Source organism: Oryctolagus cuniculus, chromosome 1, assembly GCF_051225735.1.
Source record: "Oryctolagus cuniculus isolate XC-2025 breed Fujian yellow rabbit chromosome 1, ASM5122573v1, whole genome shotgun sequence".
Lineage (NCBI taxonomy): Eukaryota > Metazoa > Chordata > Mammalia > Lagomorpha > Leporidae > Oryctolagus > Oryctolagus cuniculus.
This window is the reverse complement of record NC_142867.1, coordinates 2,119,148-2,140,219: the sequence shown is the minus strand read 5'-3', so window position 1 is coordinate 2,140,219 and position 21,072 is coordinate 2,119,148. Positions and strand designations below refer to the sequence as shown.

General features: G+C 56.9%; 1 protein-coding gene across 20 annotated transcripts in view; it reads right to left on the bottom strand.

The window, feature by feature from the left end:
* PPFIA1 (PPFI scaffold protein A1) overlaps nt 1-20,815 on the bottom strand; it is a 103,918-nt gene extending 83,103 nt beyond the window's left edge. For 19 of the 20 annotated variants that reach the window (XM_070061187.2, XM_070061318.2, XM_070061265.2 and 16 more), the window contains exons 1-2: nt 20,609-20,815; nt 19,395-19,658 (exon numbers count right to left, since the gene is read on the bottom strand). In XM_070061187.2, the coding sequence (XP_069917288.2) occupies nt 19,395-19,658 (264 nt within the window). In that variant the 5' untranslated portion in view covers nt 20,609-20,815. Of the gene's footprint in view, nt 1-19,394; nt 19,659-19,855; nt 19,966-20,608 lie in introns of those variants that run through there. The other variant, XM_070061229.2, reaches the window with a different exon arrangement.
* Between the last annotated feature and the right edge of the window lie 257 nt (nt 20,816-21,072).

The following is a 21,072-nucleotide window of genomic DNA, read 5'->3' as shown; positions in this document are numbered from 1 at the left end:
CTGCTGTGTCCTCAGCACTGGGCCAGGGCGGCACCAGCCAGCCGCAGGAAAAGCACACGCAGGTTCCCTGCCGCTCAGAGCAGAGCAGGGCAGGGCAGGGGTGGAGCGGGCTGGGAGGGAGAGACTCTGCCAAAGAACCAGCCCCTTTCCTGAGACCCCACCTGGACCCGGGGACACTGCCGCAGCCAGCCCTGCCTGGTTCAGAGAGGAGCACCACTCAGCACCTCCAGAACTCAGTGGGCTCTCCAACGTCCCTGTGCCTCAACGTCCTGATTTACATCAGAGGACCCTGAACAACGTACTGCTCTCCTGCTCTGCCGGCGCCCGAGAGCAGTGAATGCAAACTCGCAAACAGCCCTTGGACAGAGCCTAACAGCGGCAGACACGCAGCATGTATTTGCAACAGCAGCCAGTACTTACGATCCCCGGCTCAGAGGCAACCATGGAAAAGTGGCGTATGGGCCAGCCAGCTCCAAGTTCATAATCCCCCAGACACACAGCCTTCCTTGCCTCCCACTCACCTTGACCTCGGAGTATGTGTGGGCAGAGGTGAGGAGAGAAACAGGTGTGTAGACAGACAGGATATAAGACATGGCGAGGGAGCTGGCTCTGAGGCACAGCAGGTTAAGTCACGGCCAGAAGCGCTGGCATCCCACATGGGCGCCAGTTTGATTCTCAGCTGTCCACTTTCAATTCAGCTCCCTGATAATGAGCCTGGGAAAGCAGCAGAGGATGGCCCAAGTGCGTGGGCCCCTGCACCCATGTGGGAGACCAGAAAGAAGCTCCTGGTTCCTGGCTTCAACCTGGCCCACCTCTGGCCGTTTTGGCCATTTGGGGAGTGAATCAGTAGATGAAAGATCTTTGGCCGGCGCCGCGGCTCACTAGGCTAATCCGCCTCGCGGCGCCGGCACACCGGGTTCTAGTCCGGGTCGGGGCGCCGGATTCTGTCCCGGTTGCCCCTCTTCCAGGCCAGCTCTCTGCTGTGGCCAGGGAGTGCAGTGGAGGATGGCCCAAGTACTCGGGCCCTGCACCCCATGGGAGACCAGGATAAGTACCTGGGTCCTGCCATCAGATCTGCGCGGTGTGCCGGCCGCGGCGGCCATTGGAGGGTAAACCAACGGCAAAAAGGGAAGACCTTTCTCTCTGTCTCTCTCTCAACTGTCCACTCGATCTCAATCTCTCTCTCTCTCCCCCTCCTTCCCTCTTTCTCTCTGTAACTTTGCCTTTCAAATAATATAAATAAATCTTTTTTTTTTTTTTTTTGACAGGCAGAGTTAGAGAGAGAGACAGAGAGAAAGGTCTTCCTTTTCCATTGGTTCACTCCCCAAATGGCCACTACGGCCGGCGCTGTGCCGATCCGAAGCCAGGAGCCAGGTGCTTCTCCTGGTCTCCCATGTGGGTGCAGGGCCCAAGCACTTGGGCCATCCTCCACTGCACTCGTGGGCCACAGCAGAGAGCTGGACTGAAGAGGGGCAACCGGGACAGAATCCGGCGCCCCAACCGGGATTGGAACCTGGGGTGCCGGCGCCGCAGGCAGAAGATTAGCCTAGTGAGCTGCAGGGCTGGCCATAAATGAATCTTTTTAAACATTAAAATAATAAAAGACACGGCAAGGCATGTCGCGGGTGACCTCCTTTAACTCATTCATTCAAGCCAGTCACAAAAAGGCAGGGGAAGTGAAGCACACTGCATTCTTGGGAAGTGGCTCCAACAGTGCCGGGAACAAGATGCCAGTTTGCCAAGTCTCTTCCACGTGAACACACCCCGGGTAGAGCTGCGGGGCTGAGCCCCACAGCACACGTAAGATCCCACAGCACACGTAAGATCCCACAGCACACGTAAGATCCCACAGCATCTCTGTAAGCCTCTTTGCATCAGCTGGGTTTCCCGTTTAGTAACAAATGAAGTCTTTCATATTTCTATGGGCACTGAAAAGAAGTATCACCGCAGACCACTCAAAAGAACACCCCCCCACATCTGCCTGTTTCAGAGAGCGTCAGATACCGTGACATCGTCTGTCATGCACATTTTTCGACCCATATCATTTTCAAGGTGGAGAGAGAACAGAGCTCTCTGCCTTTTCTTTTTTTTTTTTTTTTTTTAAGATTTATTTATTTTATTTGAAAGGCAGAGTTAGAGAAGGAGAGAAGAAAGAGATCTTCCATCTTGCTGGTTCACTCCCTAGATGGCCACAATGGCCGGGGACGGGCCAGGCAGAAACCAGAAATCGGCAGCTCCATCCAGGTCTTCCATGTAGGTGCAGGGCCAAACTCCTGGGCCGCCTTCTGCTGTTTTCCCAGGCGCATCACCAGGCAGCAGCTTAACCCACGGCACTGTAATTCAGGCCCGCTCTCTGCCTTCCTAAAGCACCCTAGGATTTCAAGAGAGATCAATGGTTTAGAAATATTGATCAAGCTCCACTTTCACTTTTAGATACCTGATCCAGCAACCTCAGCATGCCCTACTTGAAATCAACTCCTGTAAGTCCTGGCAGAGGCTTAAAACCACACGGGCAGGAGGATAATTAGCCCATTTGCAAAGCACAAAAACTTGGAAACACAGGCTGTGCTTCAAGCTCCCAAATTTATTTTTGGAGCAAAATGAAATTTCTTCCTCTGAATGAGAATGAGACTCTGAAAAACAAGAATATGACCTCCAGGCGCAAGCTCCCCTGCCAAGAGAGCTACAATCCACAAGTCTGCGGGCCGCCAAGTGCTTGCCTTAGCTGCAGAGAAAAAATCTACAAAGTGAGACATTCTGTCCACTTCTCTAGATCAGCATCCGCAGGCGCCGCCAAGCTTCAGCTAAGCCCCACTGCCCAGCGAAAGGGGCCGTCACTAACTGCTCAGGACAACAGGCAAAACCAGCGACGTCCCATCACGCAGCCCACACCGTCACCCCAACCCTGCACGCAGCCCACACTGTCACCCCACCCATGCACGCAGCCCAGGTGGTCACCCCACCCATGCACGCAGCCCAGGTGGTCACCCCACCCATGCATGCAGCCCAGGCGGTCACCCCACCCATGCATGCAGCCCAAGCGGTCACCCCTGCCCCATGCACGCAGCCCACACAGTCACCCCACCCATGCACGCAGCCTACGCGGTCACCCCACCCATGCACGCAGCCCAGGTGGTCACCCCTGCCCCATGCATGCAGCCCACGCGGTCACCCCTGTCCCATGCACACAGCCCACGCGGTCACCTCTGTCCATGCACGCAGCCCAGGCGGTCACCCCTGCCATGCAAGACCTCTGTGTGTGTGTGTGTCATGATTTGCCTTCTGAGCCATGTAAATGTACCAGCAAACCTGGAAAAGGAAACTGCAAGCCCCAAACTAAGAACAGGAACAAACGAGCCTAACTCTACACCACACTGATTAGTTATTTTATCGGTGTGGTTGTTACACCAAATCCACTATTCTAATTACATATTCTTGAGATGTTATTTATTCTAAGGCCTAAAACAATGGCTAAGAAACCTCACTAAAAGGTTGACTGCAAAAACAACGGGATACTACAATGTTTCTTTCTTTTTGACAGGCAGAGTGGACAGTGAGAGAGAGAGACAGAGAGAAAGGTCTTCCTTTTGCCATTGATTCACCGTGCTAATCCAAAGGCAGGAGCCAGGTGCTTATCCTGGTCTCCCCATGGGGTGCAGGGCCCAAGCACTTGGGCGATCTTCCACTGCACTCCCTGGCCACAGCAGAGAGCTGGCCTGGAAGAGGGGCAACCGGGACAGAATCCGGCGCCCCGACCGGGACTAGAACCCGGTGTGCCGGCGCCACAAGGTGGAGGATTAGCCTAGTGAGCCGCGGCGCCGGCTTGTTTTTTATTTTTAAAGACTGAGTTTATTTGAAAGGCAGAGTTACTGAAGGAGGGGAGAGACAGAGAGGGTTTCCATCCACTGGTTCACTCCCCAAAGGGTTGCAACAGCTGGGGCTGGGCTAGGTAGGAGCCAGGAGCTTCTTCTGCCCCACATGGGTGCAGGGGCCCAAGCACTTGGGCCATCCTCCACTGCTTTCCCAGGCCATTAGCAGGGAGCTGCATTAGAAGTGGAGCAGCCAGGACTCGAACCAGCACCCATACGGGATGCCAGCATTGCAGGTGGCGGATTTTTCCACTACGCCACAACACCAGCCCCAGGATACCAAAATGTTGAAGCACTTCCTGTGTATCACTGGATAAGCAATGTTAATATCATTAGAAATCAAGATTGTCAGTATGAAAAAAGAAACATAAATATGAAATGAATTAGGGGACAAGGTAAGTTTTAGTTGATAAACATAAATCAACATGAAACCAGGGTTTTCCTTCTTTATGAATCTTTTCTTCTAGCTCTGTGTGCTCAGAGGACCCAGGAGGTGCCAACCTGTGACTCCAGCACACCTGGCCCCAAGTCATTCCCATTCCTTTTTTAAGATTTATTTATTTTATTTGAAAGCCAGAGTTAGAGCAAGGTCTTCCATCTGCTGGTTCACCCCCTAAATGCTTGCAACAGCTGGGGCTGGGCCAGGCCGAAGCCAGGAGCCAGAAGCCTCTTCTGGTCTCCCATGTTGGGGCAGGGCCCAAGCACCTGAGCCATCTTCTGACTCTTCCCTGGTGCATTAGCAGGGAGCTGGATAGGAAGTGGAGCAGCTGGGACTTGAGCTGGTGCCCATGTGGGATGCTGGTGTCACAGGTAGCGGGGTAACCCACGGTGCCATTGCACCAGCTCTGATTCCTGTTCCTAAGTATCTCTTCCCCATTAACCGGAACAACTTCAGGATCCCACCCAAGGACGGTGAATGTGACACACTGAACACAAACCCAAGTCAGGAGAGAGGCAGCCAGGAGGCACTCTCCCCTACAGCTGGGGTCCATCACCCAGCAGTAAGGGCAGAGCTGGAAAACCCGGGGGCAGCTTCTCTGACAGAGAACCGGCTCGGTCGGGAGCATCAACGGACACCACCACGAGGCGAAGCCACCTTGGCAGCGCCAGGCCAGGACTGCCGGGAACCGCGTGCCTCCACCACAGTGCTGACGCCAGGGCAGGGAGGCTGGGGAGTGGGAGGAAGGGACGCGAAGCCCCCGTGCGGTGGGCATTTCCTGCCTGCACGTCTGTGATGTCAAGTCTTTGACCAGCTTAATCAACAGAAACCTACACGGGCTGTCAGGTGAGCACGGCCATGCATGGCCTTTCCCTAGCAGGAGACAGACTTCCTGGCAGGTGTGCGCGTGGCTGAGGACCTGCAGACACGGACAGGACAAAACTGGCTCTCTAGGGGTAGGGGGCAGGACCACCCGACGGGCAGCACACGAGGAGAGCAGAGGACAGGGGAGAAAGGCCTGGTGTGCGAGAAGAGCTCACCCACCAAGCCGCTGCAGGAAACAGCGGATCTGCACGTGAGGAAGCACCCAGGACGGGCGGCACCGGCAGAGCTGAGGCAGCCAGACCAGCGGTGCCCAGGGAAGGCAGAGGCATGGCTCTCGGGCTCTTGACTTCCTGACAGAAGGGGAGCAGTGAACCCTCCTAAGTAGAGGGGAGGCCATGGCATCTGCATTTCAGAAAGCGCAGGCAGCGATCGACCATGATCGGGAGGAAAGCCACGGGGCCACGGGACTCGAGCCGTGAAGACGTAAGGATACACAGCTCAGCACTGGGCCTCGCGGAGACAGAGAGGCCACACACAGGTCTGCGGACAGCAGGATGCGGCCTGTGTGCCCAAGAAGCACGCTGTCTCCTTCTCACAGGGGAAGGGCAGTCTGGGGGGAAGGGGATGCTGGTCACCGCTGAGTTGAAGCAACTTCACATGTTCCCAAGCCAAGTTCACAGCAGGGCACACGGGCCAGAGCAGTGCAGTGGGGGAAGGAGTGCGGTGGGCACCGGGGAGGGCCACTGCCAAGTTCTGCCCACACAACAAACAGCACGCACTCCCACGGCCGTGTGCCCTGTCCTCCGTGTGCTGAACTCGCTCTCTGTTCTCTGCCATCTCTTCACACAACTGAGAAACACGAGAGCTGCGCACCTCTTATTACAAATGGAATATTCAGCACCCAGGACAGTGCCTGCACACAACAGCGCCGACACTAGTGTGCACGTCACACACTTTACACGCCCATGCACAGTACACTGAAATCCCGGCCTTACAAGGGTCCTCACGAAGTTCATGGAAAATGAGTATTATGAAAAATACTATGCATGGACTTCAGAAATTTTCACACCAAAATAAATTAAGCTTTTATTTTCTTAAATTATGTTTTATTTTATCTACTTGAAAGGCAGAGACAGAGGCAGAAAGAGGCAAATTCCGCGAGGGCCGGGCTTCCCATGGGCACGGCAGGTCTGCAGCCTCCCCAGCTGCGTGAGCAGGAAGCCGGAGCACGAGTGACCCAGCAGGGACGACACTGGACTCCTGCAGTGGGTGTGGGCGTCCCCAGCAGCGGCCGCTGGCTGCCGTGTGCATTCGGCAGCCTGACCCACACGTGGGATGGGACGCATCACCGCCGACCCAGCAGGGCAGACGCTTTGGTGCAGCAGCCAAGACGCTCCGTGGGGCACCGACGCCCCACATTCAGGGTCTGGGTCAAGGCCTGCTTCTGCTTCCAGTCCCAGCTTCCTCTGCTGCACGCCCTGGGAGGCAGCAGGTGACAGTTCAAGTATTCGGGCCCCTGCCTCTCACGTGGGAGACCCAGATGGAGTTCTGGGCTCCTGACTTTAACCTGGCCCATCCTTGGCTATTGTGGGCATTTGGGGAATGGACCAGAAGATGGAACATCTCTCTCCTTTCAAAATAAATAAAAATCTGAGTGGCAGGCAGCCCGCTCCACACACCCAAGGTCAAGTCTCTCCCTGTAACACATCCTCTGTGAAGGTGTGTCTCACAACCTGTATCTCAGGGACCCTGTCTGTCTTCAACAACACCCCCAGGAGCTGATCAGCCACTCACACGGGGAGTAACAGGACGGAAGGGCTGAGTCCTTGCTGCGGATTACAGGTGCAGGTGGAGTGGGTGCTGCGGCAAAGCAGGTGCAGCTTACGCGTGAGAGGCCTGCTGCACTGAAGGCCTGGGTGCAGGCTCCACTACGATCCAGGTCCTGCTGACCCACATCCTAGGTGGCCGCAGGTGGTGACTCAAGCGCGTGGGCCTCTGCCGCCCGTGTGGAGACCTGGATTGAGCTCCAGGCTCCGGGCCACAGCACGGCCAGATCCAGCTGCAGCTGGCACCTGGGGAATAAGCCAGCAGATGAGGGTGTTCTCTGCCTCTGCTGCTCTGCCTCTCAAATAAATAAATACACTTAAAGGAAACGGAGGAAGACGTGCAGGCAGGGCTATGTCAAGATGGTGAGCTGAGTGTGGACAGAGCTGCAAACGGTCGGGCAGTATTCCCAAGGGATGCACTCACTGCTCCATCAGCCAACAGCGGGAGGAAGGGCGGCAGCCGTCACCCACCTCAGGAGGCGTCCTGCAGCCACCTGTGCCCGAGTCGCTCACCAGCTTCAGCCGAGATCCTGCACGGGCTCCAGACGGCCCTCAATCACCTGACGGTGGGAAGCGCTGCCGCCAGTCCCGGGGCTCGAGGACGAAGCCGGGGACTCCTCACACCGCGGTGTCAGCCTCAGCACCCTCACCTTGGGCCTGATAACTGTGTGTCATGGGGCCCCACTCCAGAAGGTGCAGGGGCATCCCTGCCCCTAGTTGTGACAACCAAAAAGCACCTGCAAACGCAGCCGAAAGCCCACCTCTTCCCGTGCCGCTAGCACTCCCCCGGATCAATTCATTTCGCGGTTAGGGTTAGGGTTAGGGTTAGGTGCTGATCGCTAACCAAGCTTGATCGTGGGGCCCTTGACTCCCCTCACCCTAGGCCTCATGGCTGTCAGGCCGTCTGGTGTTCCGGCTTGGCTGTAACACCTGTGCAGACCTCACGGAAACGGCCTCCTCCCCAGGCTCTGCTCACTCCACTGCCACCAGCGCACCCCTCACTCTGATCAGAACACGCCTGACAAGGCAGACTCATTTCTCACTAAGCTGTAATCTTCCGTATGTATTTATCTGAAAGTCAGAGTTACAGAGAGAGAGAAGGAGAGGCGGAGAGAGGAGAGAGAGAGAGATCAATCTTCCATCCACTGGTTCACTCCCAAATGGCCGCAATGGCCGGAGCTGTACCGATCCAAAGCCAGGAGCCAGGAGCTTCCTTCGGGTCTCCCACATGGGTACAGGGGCCCAAGTACTTGGGCCATCTTCTACTGCTTTCCCAGTCCATAGCAGAGAGCTGGATCGGAAGTGGAGCAGCCAGGTATTGAACTGGCGCCCATATGGGATGCCAGTGCTGCAGGCGGTGGCCTTACCCGCTACGCCACAGCACCAGCCCGACCAAGCTTTAATCTTAGGACCTTCTTCCTTAGGGGTTCTGAGCTCCGGGCACCTGTCTCAAGGACTAGCAGTCTGTGGGACAGACAGGCAGAATCTGGGGACCCGTCCTACAACTGAATGCTAAGGAGTCCCTCTTCTTGCTCTAACGTCCTGGAGTTCTCCCAGCGAGATGTCTTATTTATTTATTTATTTATTTATTTATTTATTTATTTATTTTTTGACAGGTAGAGTAGACAGTGAGAGAGAGAGACAGAAAGAAAGGTCTTCCTTTGCCGTTGGTTACCCCCCGATGGCCGTTGCAGCTGGCGCGCTACGGCCGCTGCACCGCGCTGATCCGAAGCCAGGAGCCGGGTGCTTCTCCTGGTCTCCCATGCGGGCGCAGGGCCCAAGCACTTGGGCCATCCTCCACTGCCCTCCCGGGCCACAGCAGAGAGCTGAACAGGAAGAGGAGCAACCAAGACAGAATCTGGCACCCCGACCGGGACTAGAACCCGGGGTGCCAGCGCCGCAGGCGGAGGGTTAGCCTAATGAGCCGCGGCGCCGGCCACAAGATGTCTTTTAAACATCGCACTTGCTGCCTTCAGAAAGACCGAGGCTTCACCGCACCAGTCTTTAAGAACAAAACCTGCATTTGCAAATGCGGCTGAAACTCCGAACACTGCCCCCGGGATCAATTTGGACAGTGACACCAGGTGACTCACCCACCAGGGACAAGGCAAGGGGAGAGGGGACTCTCTACATATGGCCCAGAGAGAGAAGCCAGAGGCCAAGGGGCTGTGTCTCCTGCTGGGTGGGCCACTCACTCCACTGTCGTCGAGTGGCTAAGTGGCTGGCAGGGCAAAGGGGGGATTCTCACTGAGAACTGAGCGTGTGCTTCTGTCTGCTCCCCTATCAAACAGTGGTAATCAATACAATTACTACAACCAACGTCTTGCTGCAAGCCCAGAGGCACGCCTGGGTAGCTGGCAGCACATCCATCCACCCAGAACTAGAACGCTAACTGCACTTGATAAAGCCTTCCAAGGCAACCACACTGGAGGGGCCAAGATGGGGGGGTCCACTGAAGCAAGTCCCACACAAGGCCCCACCGTCCCCTGGGCACGTGTCAGCCCTAAAGGGAGCAGGGACAGGGCACCAACCCGCTGGACAGAAATCAGAGCACGCAGCCAGCAGAAGGCAAGGCCAACAGAGCTCTGGATGTCTTGTGAGGCTGGAAGACAAAACCACAGGACAGGTCTGCAGTGGCCGGAACCGAAGGCACCAAGGTCCCAGGGAGAGGGAGGAAGGAGGAGCCCACCCTCAGCAGGCGCGCGGAGGCTGAGCTCTCGGCCTCCCAGCGGTCGGTCGGGGAGAGGCCTAAGTCAGGTTTCAGAACCCGCCACGCAACAGGTGCCTGGGGATACGCCTGGTGGTGGTGAAGGCGGCTCAGACCGGGCCATCAAGGACCGAACCTCCAGCCCCGAGCCACGCAGGTCCCACCCCAGGCACCGCAGATGCCAGGAGGAGACTGGAGCAAGACGGCACCGCTCAGGGACCAGCGCTGTGGCACAGCGGGTCAGGCTCTGCTTGGGAGCAGCACCCCACAGGACACTGCCAGGTCCGAGCCCCCGCGGCTCGGCTTCCGATCCAGCTCCCTGCTAGTGCACCTGGGAAAGCAGCGGAAGACGGCCCAGCTACTAGGTTCCCCGCACCCACATGGGACACTCGGATGAGGTTCATGGCTCCTGGCTTCAGCCTGGCCCAGGTCCAGCTGTTGGAGTCATTTGAGAAGTGAACTAGCAAACGAAAGAGGCCTTTCAAATAAATAAATATATCTTAAAAAAAAATTAAAAAAGGACAGCACCACAGAGCTGCACCTTTTCACACATAATATCTGACATGAAATCACAAAACACAACTAGAAACAGACCCGGGGGAGCGGGAGGGCCTGGCGCTGAGGCGCAGTGGGTTAAAGCCCTGGCCTGAAGCGCTGGCATCCCATATGGGCGCCGGTTCGAGACCCGGCTGCTCCTCTTCTGATCCAGCTCCCTGCTGTGGACTGGGAAAACAGCAGAAGATGGCCCAAGCCCTTGGGCCCCTGCACCTGTATGGGAGACCCAGAGGAAGCTCCTGGCTCCTGGCTTCAGATCGGTGCCTCACCAACTGTTGAGGCCAATCGGGGAGTGAACCAACAGATAGAAGATATCTCTCTCTCTCTGCCTCTCCTCCTCACTCTGTGTAACTCTTTCAAATAAATAAATAAATCTTTAAAAAAGAGAGAGAGAAAAAAAGCAGCAGACCCAGAGGCGCCCACTAAGGCAGTTATCACGCGCAGACTCCACCTGCTCGAGTGCACCTGACAAAACGTAAAGGCGTTAGCAGAGAACCGGAACATCGCGAAGACAAACGGGTCGAGTGCACGTGTCCGCTGGAACCCCAGCTACACCAGTCCCAGTCCAGCTTCCTGCTGATGCACGTGGGAGGCGACAGCTGCCATCCATGCGGGAGACCAGGATGGGGTTCCTGCCGAGGTCAGGCATTCAGGAAGTGAACCACCAGATGGAAGATACCCCCTGCCTTCCTCCCAACTCCCCCTCACCGACCCCTGCCTCTTTCTTTCTGCCTTTCAAGTGCATAAAAATAAACTTCTAAGGAAGCAGCAGAGCTGGCACCGTGCGCAGCAGGCAGAGCTGCCGCCTGCGCTGCCAGCTCCTCGTATCCCAGCTGTGCCACGGCCAACCCGGTACCTTGCTAGTAACGGCTCAGGAAGGCAGTGGAAGATGGTGTCTGGGTCCCTGGCACCCATGTGGGAGACTCAGATGAAACTCCTGGCTCCCGGCTTGGAGCTGGCCCAGCCCTAGCTGTTGTGGCCATCTGGAGAGTGAACCAGTGGATGAAAGATCTCTCTGTCTCTCCCTCTCCCTGTTGCTCTGCCTTTCAAAATAAATAAATAAATCTTTTTTTTTTTTTTTAAGGTGAAGCTGGCACTGTGGCATAGCAGGTTACGGGTGCCATACAGGTGCCATATGGGTGCCAGTTTGAGACCTGGCTACTCCACTTCTGATCTAGCTCCCTGCTAATGCTCCTGGGAGAGCAGTGGAAGATGGCCCAAGTGCTTAGGCCCCTGCACCCACGTGGGAGACTCCGAAGAAGCTCCACGCTTCTGGCTTTGGCCATGCCCAGCACCAGTCATTGTGGCCATCTGGGGAGTGAACCAGTGAATGGAAGACGTACCTATCTCTCGTCTCTCTTCTTCTCTCTTCTCCCTTTTCTCTTCTCTCTCTCTCTCTCCTCCTAACTCTTTCAAATAAATTATTTTTTTTAAAAAAGGTAACTATGAACATAAATCTATATAAACACCAACTGTACAAGAGGACAACACCAAAATATATCTATATATCTAAAATTAAAACGTACACTGATGTAAAGGTGGGAAGGAGTGAGAGCAGTCCAAGTGACTTAGGAAACAGCTGCACCTAGGAAGTTCTAAGGTACTAAGTCAGGCGTGGGTACAACACGCATCCTGCCACCAAGCTGTGAATACGCAGGTTCAGAATGCCTCATCCAGATGCTTGGGACTAGAAGTGTTTGACTTTGGATTCTTTCAGATTTTAGCATATTTGAATGACAGCATGGACATGGAACCCAAGTTTAAACACAAAATTTATTCACCTTTCACACACACCTTATGCACACAGCCTGAAGGCAACCTTACACCAGCATCTGAATGCAACCTGTCACATGAGGATTTCCCACTTAGGACAGCACTCAGAAAACTGTGAGGGGCAGGCACTGTGGTGCAAGCTAGGCTGCTGCCTGGGGGACTCCCACATCCCGTGTCGGAGCGCCTGGGTTCCGGTCTCTCCTCCACTTCCCATCCAGCTGCCTGCTACTGCACTCCTTGGAAGGCAGCAGTGATGGTCACCCAGACAGGGGACCCCACGGAGTTCCTGCCTCCTAGGTCGGGCCTGGCCCAGCCCCAGCTGTTGCAGACATTTGGGGAGTGGACTAGCAGGTGCAACAGCTCTCTCGCTGCCTTTCAAATAATTTTTTTTTTTTTGACAGGCAGAGTGGACAGTGAGAGAGAGAGGTCTCCCTTTTTCCGTTGGTTCACCCCTCAATGGTCACTACGGCCGGCGCGCTGCGCTGATCCGAAGCCAGGAGCCAGGTGCTTCCTCCTGGTCTCCCATGGGGTGCAGGGCCCAAGCACCTGGGCCATCCTCCACTGCACTCCCAGGCCACAGCAGACAGCTGGCCTGGAAGAGGGGCAACCGGGACAGAATCCGGCACCCCAACCGGGACTAGAACCTGGGGTGCCGGCACCACAGGTGGAGGATTAGCCTAGTGAGCCGCAGCGCCAGCCTCAAATAAATTTTTAAAAATTTAAAAATCTGATTTTGAGCATTTCAGATTCTCCATGTTATTACAATTTCATTTTAGTTAAATATAGCTGTTAGAATTTGAATTACATGATTCCCAAAATTGCTCTAACTCATCCAAGGAAACGCTGCACTTCCATGGACACACATCACGTCCAAGAACCCAGGATGGACGCAGCCGCCTGAGCAGACACAGGCCTTCAGAAAGGCTCCAGACTTGCGGCCACCGCGCGGAGGCAGCACGCACAGACATCTGAACAGAGTCAAGCCAGGTAACTAGAAAATCCCTCCCCAACTCTGGGAAGTCAGCAATATACTTGTTTTAAAAAGTGAAGACGTTAAAAGACACTACAAAGAAAACTAGAAAGTATTTTTACATAAGATACTGAAAATGTGACTTATCAAAACTTGCATGATGCAGCTGAAAGGCATGCGTAAGGGAAAGGAGCCCTCACGCCACCTGAGAAGCCATTCAGGAAACCGGACAAAGAGCAGAGGGGGAGAGAGGAGCAGAGATCAATGAAGAAAAATTAAGCATTCAACAAAAATAAAAATTCAGAAGTTGGTTCTTTGAAAGGACTCACAAAATTGATGAAGCTCCAGACTGAGTCAGGAAAAGAGGCAAAGCACAAATGCCCAAGATCAAGAACTTCCAGGGGACGGGCACGTGAGCAGGGGCCACGCCGCGCCACGGGAGCACCGCGCCTCGGGACCACCGCGCCTCGGGAGCGCCAGTTCCTGCCCGCCTGCTCTGCTTCTCATCCAGCTCCCCGCTGGCGCACCTAGGATGCAGAGCAAGACGGCCTGAGGGCTTGGGCCCCTGCCACCCGTGTGACAGACCAAATGGAGTTCCAGACTGCTGGCTTCAGCCTGGCCCAGCCCCAGCCACTGCAGCCATTAGGGAGTGAACAGTGAGCTGAAGATCTCTGTATCCGCTTTTCAAACAAATAAATCTTAAAAAAATATTAAAAGGGGACATCACTACAGATCATACAGATAAAATGGGTATAATAAGCCAGTTTCCACTTCCAAAGTTCAGGTGGGTGGCCTGAGCAAATTCCTAAGTAGACACAAGAAGGAATATTAACTCAGAGTCCTAATTCCACTTAAAAAAAACCTGATTCCGAAAGCTTTCATTCTCACAAGAAAACGCTATGCCAACCGGTTGTGACAAGTCTTTCAAACATTTAAGGAAGAAAACACCAGTTCCACAGGAAGTCTTCTAGGAAACAGAAAAACAGAGACGACTTTCCACCTTGTTTGATGAGATCTGCATAATTCTGATACCAGTGCCTAACAAAGCGATATAAAATGTAAAATTGTAGGTCCATCTACACATAAATGTAGTGTCGGAGTCACTCTAGAATTGTACATTTTATTTTTCAAATATTTATCTTATTTATTTGAAAGGCAGAGTTAGAGAGAGACAGAGAGATAGAGACAGAGGTCTTCAATCTGCTGGTTCACTCCCCAGATGGCCGCAACAGCCACGGCTGGGTCAGGCTGAAGCCAGGAGCCAGGAGCTTCCTCAGGTCTCCCACGTGGTGCAGGGGCCCAAACACGCGGGCCATTTTCCGCTGCCTTCCCAGGCCATTAGCAGGGAGCTGGATGGGAAGAGGAGCAGCCAGGACTAAAACTGGCGCCCATATGGGATGCGGGCACTGCAGGAGGCAGCTTAACACATTACACCACAACACCAGCCCCGAATTGCATTTTGAAAAGTTGAATCATCACGTACCAGAAAAATCACAATCGTCTGAGAAGATGCAGAAACTGCAGCTGAGAAATTTAGTTTTTTAGTTTTAGTGTTTAACAACACTTAGCAACCGCAGCTGGTGTGCGGCTCCCATAGCCCACACTGCAGGGTCTGGGTTCCAGCCCTGGCCCCTCCCCTGACTCCAGCTTCCTGCAAAGCGCACCCCAGGAGGCAGCAGGTGCCGGCTCCCCACCAGCCACGTGGGATTCGGGTCTGCGCTCCTGGCCCATCCCCACCGCCCGCTGTGGCTGGCCCAGCCTGCTGCAGGCACCTGAGGGGTGAGTCAGTGCGCGAGAGCGGCTCTGTCTTCTCCCTGTCCCTGTCTCTTCTTCTCAAATGAACAAGTGCAATAATCAAGTCATTACAGTAATAGTGATTTCAAGCAGCGTCTCAATGGAGAGTCTCTGCAAACCCCTAAGCAGGCTGGGTGTTGTGGCGCGGCCTCAGGCAGCCACAGGACACCTGCGTCCCTTCAGAGCAGCTGGTTCGAGTCCTGGCTTTGCCTCCACCCCACCTTCCCAATAATGCACTCTCTGGGTGGCAGCAGATCATGGCCCCAGTGCTGGGGTCCTTGTATCCACACGGGGGACCGGGCTGAGTCCCCCGTCACAGGCGTCAGCCTCCCAAGCCCCAGCTGTTGCGGGTGTCTGGGGAGGGAATCAGCAGAGGGAAGAGCTGTCTGCTTCCTCTCTGGAGCTTTGCTTTTCAAATAAATAAAACACAAATAAACCAAAACCCTCAGTAACTGTTACACTGAAGGCTGAAACAGTGAAAGCCATCCTCCTGATATTGGGAATAAGACAACATCCATTCTCACCACACCACCATTCGACTTTAATACTGGAGAGCCTCGCCAGTGCAGCAGGGCAAAAAAAAAGAAAAACAGAGGGCTGGCGCTGTGGTGAAGTAGATAAAGCCACCGCCTGCAGTGCTGGGCACCGGTTCGAGACCCGGCAGCTCTACTTCCCATCCAGCTCTCTGCTATGGCCTGGGAAGGCAGTGGAGGATGACCGAAGTCCGTGGGCTCCTGCACCTGTGTAGGAGACCTGGAAGAAGCTCCTAGTTCCTGGCTTCGGATCGGCGCAGCTCCGGCCATTGCGGCCATCTGGGGAGTGAACCAGCGGATGGAAGACCTCTCTCTCTGTCTCTCTCTCTCTACCTCTCTCAGTGTAACTCTGTCTTTCAAATAAATAAAATAATTTTTTTTAAGATTTATTTATTTGAAAGTCAGAGTTACACTGAGAGAGGGGAGGCAGAGAGAGAGAAAGGTCGTCTATTCCTCTGGTTCACGCCCCTATTGGCCACAAGAGCCAGAGCTGCATAGATCCAAAGCCAAGAGCTTCTTCCAGGTCTCCCACACAGGTGCAGGGCCCAAGGACTTGGGTCATCCTCCACTGCTTTCCCAGGCCATGGCAGAGAGCTGGATCGGAAGAGGAACAGGAGGGACTAGAACCGGCGCCCACATGGGATGCTGTCACTGCAGGCCACAGCATTAATCCGCTGTGCCACAGCGCCGGCCCCTAAAATAAATCTTTAAAAAAAAAAAAAAAAACCTAAAGCTTCCGCTTATCAAAAGACACAACTGAGTGAAAGGCAAACACAGAAGTAAAAACAACCATATGTGTACACTCACATACATGTACACTCACATACATGTACTCAGAATAAAGAATTCTCAGATCGATTGCAGAAGAGACTGCCCCGGCTGGCGCTGCTGCATAGTAGGCTCAGCCTCCGCCTGCGGCACTGGCATCCCATACGGACGCTGGCTCACGTCCGGCTGCTCCTCTTCTGATCCAGCTCTCTGCCAATGGCCTAGGAAAGCAGCAGAGATGGCCCAAGTACCTGGGCCCCCGCACTTGCTCTCACGTGGGAGACCTGGAAAAAGCTCCTGACTTCCAGCTGGCCCAGCTCGGGTCCTTGTGGCCATCGGGGGAGGAACCAGCAGATGAAGACCCTTCTCCCAACTCTACCTCTCAAATAAAAAAAATAAATAAATAAAAACTTTAAAAAAAAAAAAAAGGGCTGGCGCTGTGGCCCAGTGGGTTAAAGCCCTGGCCTGAAGCGTCGGCATCCCATATGGGCGCCGGCTGCTCCTCTTCTGATCCAGCTCTCTGCTGTGGCCTGGGAAAGCAGTGGAGGATGGCCCAAGTCCTTGGGCCCCTGCACCTGCGTAGGAGACCCGGAAGAAGCTCCTGGCTCCTGGCTTTGGATTGGCGCAGCTCCGGCCACTGCGGCCATTTGGGGAGTGAGCCAGCGGATGGAAGACCTCTCTCTCTGTCTCTGCTTCTCTCTGTAACTTTCAAGTAAATAAAATAAATCTTTTGAAACAAAAACAAAAACAAACAAAAAAACAGAAAACAGACTGCCCCATGCACAAAGGGGCAAAAGGCCATTTCCTCACAAAAGCCCTCCAAACGCTGACGGACACAGAGCAGCTCTGCTTGCACGCACACGGGCTGGCAGGGCCCAGGAGCCGAGCTGATGACCTGCCCTGACACCGCCCAAACTGCTGGGAAAAAATCCCAATACCACCAGAGGCTGGGGAACACGCACACAGCGGCCTTTCTCGTGCCTGGATTGTCACTGGCACCCTCCTGGCTGGGTCCCCCTACTACGGCAGAACACACACACAGGCCGGCACTCTGCAAGTCCACTCCTCTGTGCAAACCCAACACAAACGTACAGGAGTCCCGAGGACAGCATCTGTAAGAACGGGCAACAACGAACAGTGACCTACCACTGTTCCCAGAGAGCAGGTGGGGACGCGCACTCTGTTCCAAGCCCACGACTCTGACATAACCAGAGGGAAGAATCAAGAAACGAAACACCACATTATTTCATGACTACATAAAGAACAGGTGTATGTAGCCTGTGACGAGAAGTCAAGCCCATGGCCATCTCCAGGGACAGCTGCTGGGAGCGGGCGGGAGGGCTTCCCAGGAACCCGTTTCAGTCCGGTTCTGCTGCCGTAACAGCACAGACCAGGTGACTCAGAGAGCCTTATTTCTCACTGTTCTAGACACCGCAAGTCCAAGAGCATCACGCTAGCATCTGACCTGGGCCTTGATGCTGCCTCCTCTCAAGGCAGAAGGGCAGGTGGCCAGGTAACACAGAGAGGATGAGGGCCACCCCACTCCCATAGTGACTAACCCACTCCGACAACTACCCCACCCCCAATAACCCGCTCCCATAGTGACTAACCTGCCCTCATGATGGCTAACCAACTCTCACAACAACCCGCTTCCACACAGCCTGCTCCCATGATAACTAACCCCTCACACAATAACCCGCTCCCATAACTAACCCGCCCTCATGATGGCGAACCTGCTCTCACGATAACTAACCTGCTCCCACAGTGACGTCCTCAATCCATGATGAGGGCGGAGCCCGGGCCTGACCTGACCACGTCTCCCAGGTCCCCAGTACTACACGCAGCCAGCAAATCTCGGCAGGCGGTCGGGAGGACGTCCGACCTCAGCCCCGGCAGCGCCCAGGCTCTGGGTGAGGGCGCTGATTCTGGACGGCGCTGCCTGTGAAATCCACCGAGATGGACACTTCCGATCGGGGAAGCCTTCTGACGCAGGCGGCAGCTATGTTTTCTGTAGCATTCTCCGGCTTGCTTATCTGGCCACACAATTAGCCAGCGAAGCCCAGCCAGATTCCAGGAAGAGAGAAGGAACAAAACAAGTCCCCTGGCTGCTTTCGGCGGTGCTGCAATCAGGCGCTGACGTGAACCGGCGGCGTCACCTTCAGCCAACCAGGCCTCTCCAGAAAGATCCCGGGCGCCGCCGCCCGCGGAGGCTCCGTGTGCCACACACTGCCACCGGCCTGCTCTCCTGCGTGCCCCCACCCGGTAACTACCTCATCAAACACCCGCGTGTCGGACGCACTGTCGTGGGTGCCGTATCCATGACCAAAACACGAAACTGCGGAAAAGACCTACAAGCACGTACAGTAAAATCCCGCACAACACGGGCCGGCCAATTCTTTGACGTTTTTGGCATTAAAATCTGACCTAAACAAAGTTGGTAGTTTATAAGACTTGAAAGAGAAAAATCTTAATGAATTCTCTAACGCACAACAAACCACTAACATCGAGTTGCGATGGCTAAAAAGGAACTCTGAATGTCTGCTCGTCGTGTTCAGGACGGCCGAGGACGGCCGAGAAGGGCACCGGGGCAGCAGTCCTGCACCTGCTCACTCGTCAGAGCGCCCTGGAGCCACCGCGAAGGCACCTCTATGGATAAGGAACGCGGCATGCAGACAGCTCGCGGACCCCCAGCAACCAGGCATCCCCACTGTGCTCTGGGCGGCCCACCCGCCCTCGTCTCCTTCCCCTACCACTGAACCCCACTCAGCTCCGCAGGACACGCCCTGAGAGGTCAAACAGCCTCAGCTGTTTCAAGTTCCCGGGGGGTCAACCTCCAGTCTCCCAGCTCCTGAAACAAACCTGACCCACAAAACACAGCTGTCCAGTCCAGGGCAAAGCCCAGCTGTCTGTCTACCAGACGCCTCAGGGGAACTGCAGGTCGGTGGGACAGAATCTGCAGGAAACTCACACGCTGCAGGGAAAGCCCAGAGACGGCAGACGGAGAGGGCTGCCCACGTCAGGCCCGAGCAACATGGGAGGACGGAGAGGGCTGCCCACACCCAGGCCCGAGGACAGAGGGCGCTGTCCACGTCAGACCCGGAGACGGGAGGACGGAGGGCACTGTCCACACCAGGCCCGAGCGAGACGGGAGGACGGAGGGCGCTGGCCACGCCAGGCCCGAGCGCGGAAAGGCAGGGCGCGGCTGCTGTCCCGAGGAGCTGGCCCCGAGCAACGCTGCGGCAAGCACAACCGTCAGCAGCCGCGGCCACAGCGGCCCGGAGCCGCGCCGCGCCATGGCCACAGCGGCCCGGAGCCGCGCCGCAGGGCGCCCTCACCTGCGGCAGCGCGGTGTTGAGCTGCCTCTGCAGAGAGTCCCTCTCGTGGCCGACCTCGTGCAGCTTGCCCTGCGTCAGCGCCAGCGTCTCCTGGGTCTCTCTCAGCGTGTCCAGAAGACGGTCCCTCTCTTCCAGCATGGACACCATCAGCTGCTCGAAGTGCGAGTCGGCGTCGGGCTGGGCCGGGGAGCCGGCCCCATGGCTCCCGCTGCCTCCCGGGGGGCCTTCTGCCTCACTGATGGTCGGCATCACCTCACACATCATCTGCAAGACAGGCAGCAGCCCGGTCATCCGGGGCACACACCTGCACCCGGCTGTCCCCACTCCCAGACCGGCCTGCTTGCAGGGGGTCGGCAGAGACACCCGGGGGGCCACGACCAGCGAGGACCCAGAGCGGACCCAGAGCGGCCCGCGGGGTGCTGTGCCCGCAAGGCTCCGCTCTCTCCGCGTGCTTCTGGTACCTGACTTTCCTGCCGCCCGGCTCGGGGCCGGGGCAGGAAGGGCAGAGAGGGGGCATCGCACGGGAACGCGTGCGGTCGGCTCGCGAATGCCGGGCTGCACCTGGGAACCGGGTCCGGGGAGGGCGGGCAGAGGTGTTTCTCCGCGGCTGCCGTGGTTGGTCAGTCAACCTCGCTTACGTCAGTTTACAGCCCAAAAAAAATAAACCTGGGGGGAGGCGGGGGTGGAAATTCCACGCGGGACGGCCAGCGAGGAAGCCAGGAAAAGTGAAAGGCGAGCTGACCAGAGGCTATTAGGTGTCTCCGGCGGAAAGGCCGGGCACCGCTCCGGAGGCTGCCGGGGCACCGCGACCCCCGAGAGCCAGCAGCCCAGCGCCGCGCACCTGGCGGGCGCCGGCCACCGCCAACCGCTCGCACCTCCGTGCCCTCCCGCGTCAGGTGCCGCACAAGCCCCAGCACCCGGGGGTGCTCGGAGCCCCTGGGACCCGGGCCCGCCCGCCGTGGCCACAGGTCCTCGCCCCTGCCCCCGGCGCTGGGGTCACCACGGCGCCGCGGTCAGCGCGCGGCCCCCAGGGCTGAGCCCCCCGGGGAGCAGCGGGGCGCCGAGCTGGGTGGGGGGCTCCCCGCCGAGGGCCGCGCCCCCAGCCGCGCCCCCGCGGCGTCCCGGCCCCCCAGGTGACACTCCGTCCGCGGGGACGGCCCGGCCGGCGCCGGGCGCCCCGGGCCCCGCGCCCGCCTCAGCCCCCCGCTCCTCACCTTGCTGGCCGGCGGCAGCGGGCGACGAGGCTCCGCGGCGGCTCGCTGCGGGCGAGCTCAGGGGCCGACGAAGGCAGCCGCGGGCAGCTCGCGCCCGCCCGCCCCACGCCGCGGCCCCGCGGCCCGCCGCCCGTCACGAAGGCCGGCCAGCGGCCGGACACTGGCGGAGCGCAGGAGGAGCGGGCCCGGCTGCGCGTCGCCGGCGTCAACGTGCCCGACGTCCGGCGCGTCGGCGCGAGCGTCAGCACCGCCCCGGGGGAGGGGCCCCGGGGCGCCGCGGCCGCGAGTGCGCAGGCGCCGCGGCCTCGGGAGGCAGTGGGCGGGGCCGCTAGGGCGCCGATTGGCTGGGCGTTGCGGAGGCTCCGCCCCGCCCCGCCCCGCCCCGCCCACACGGGTCCCCGGGCGGAGCCACAGGTGGGAGCCGCGGAGCCAGGTGGCCGCTGTAGCTTCCGCCTGCGTGCTGC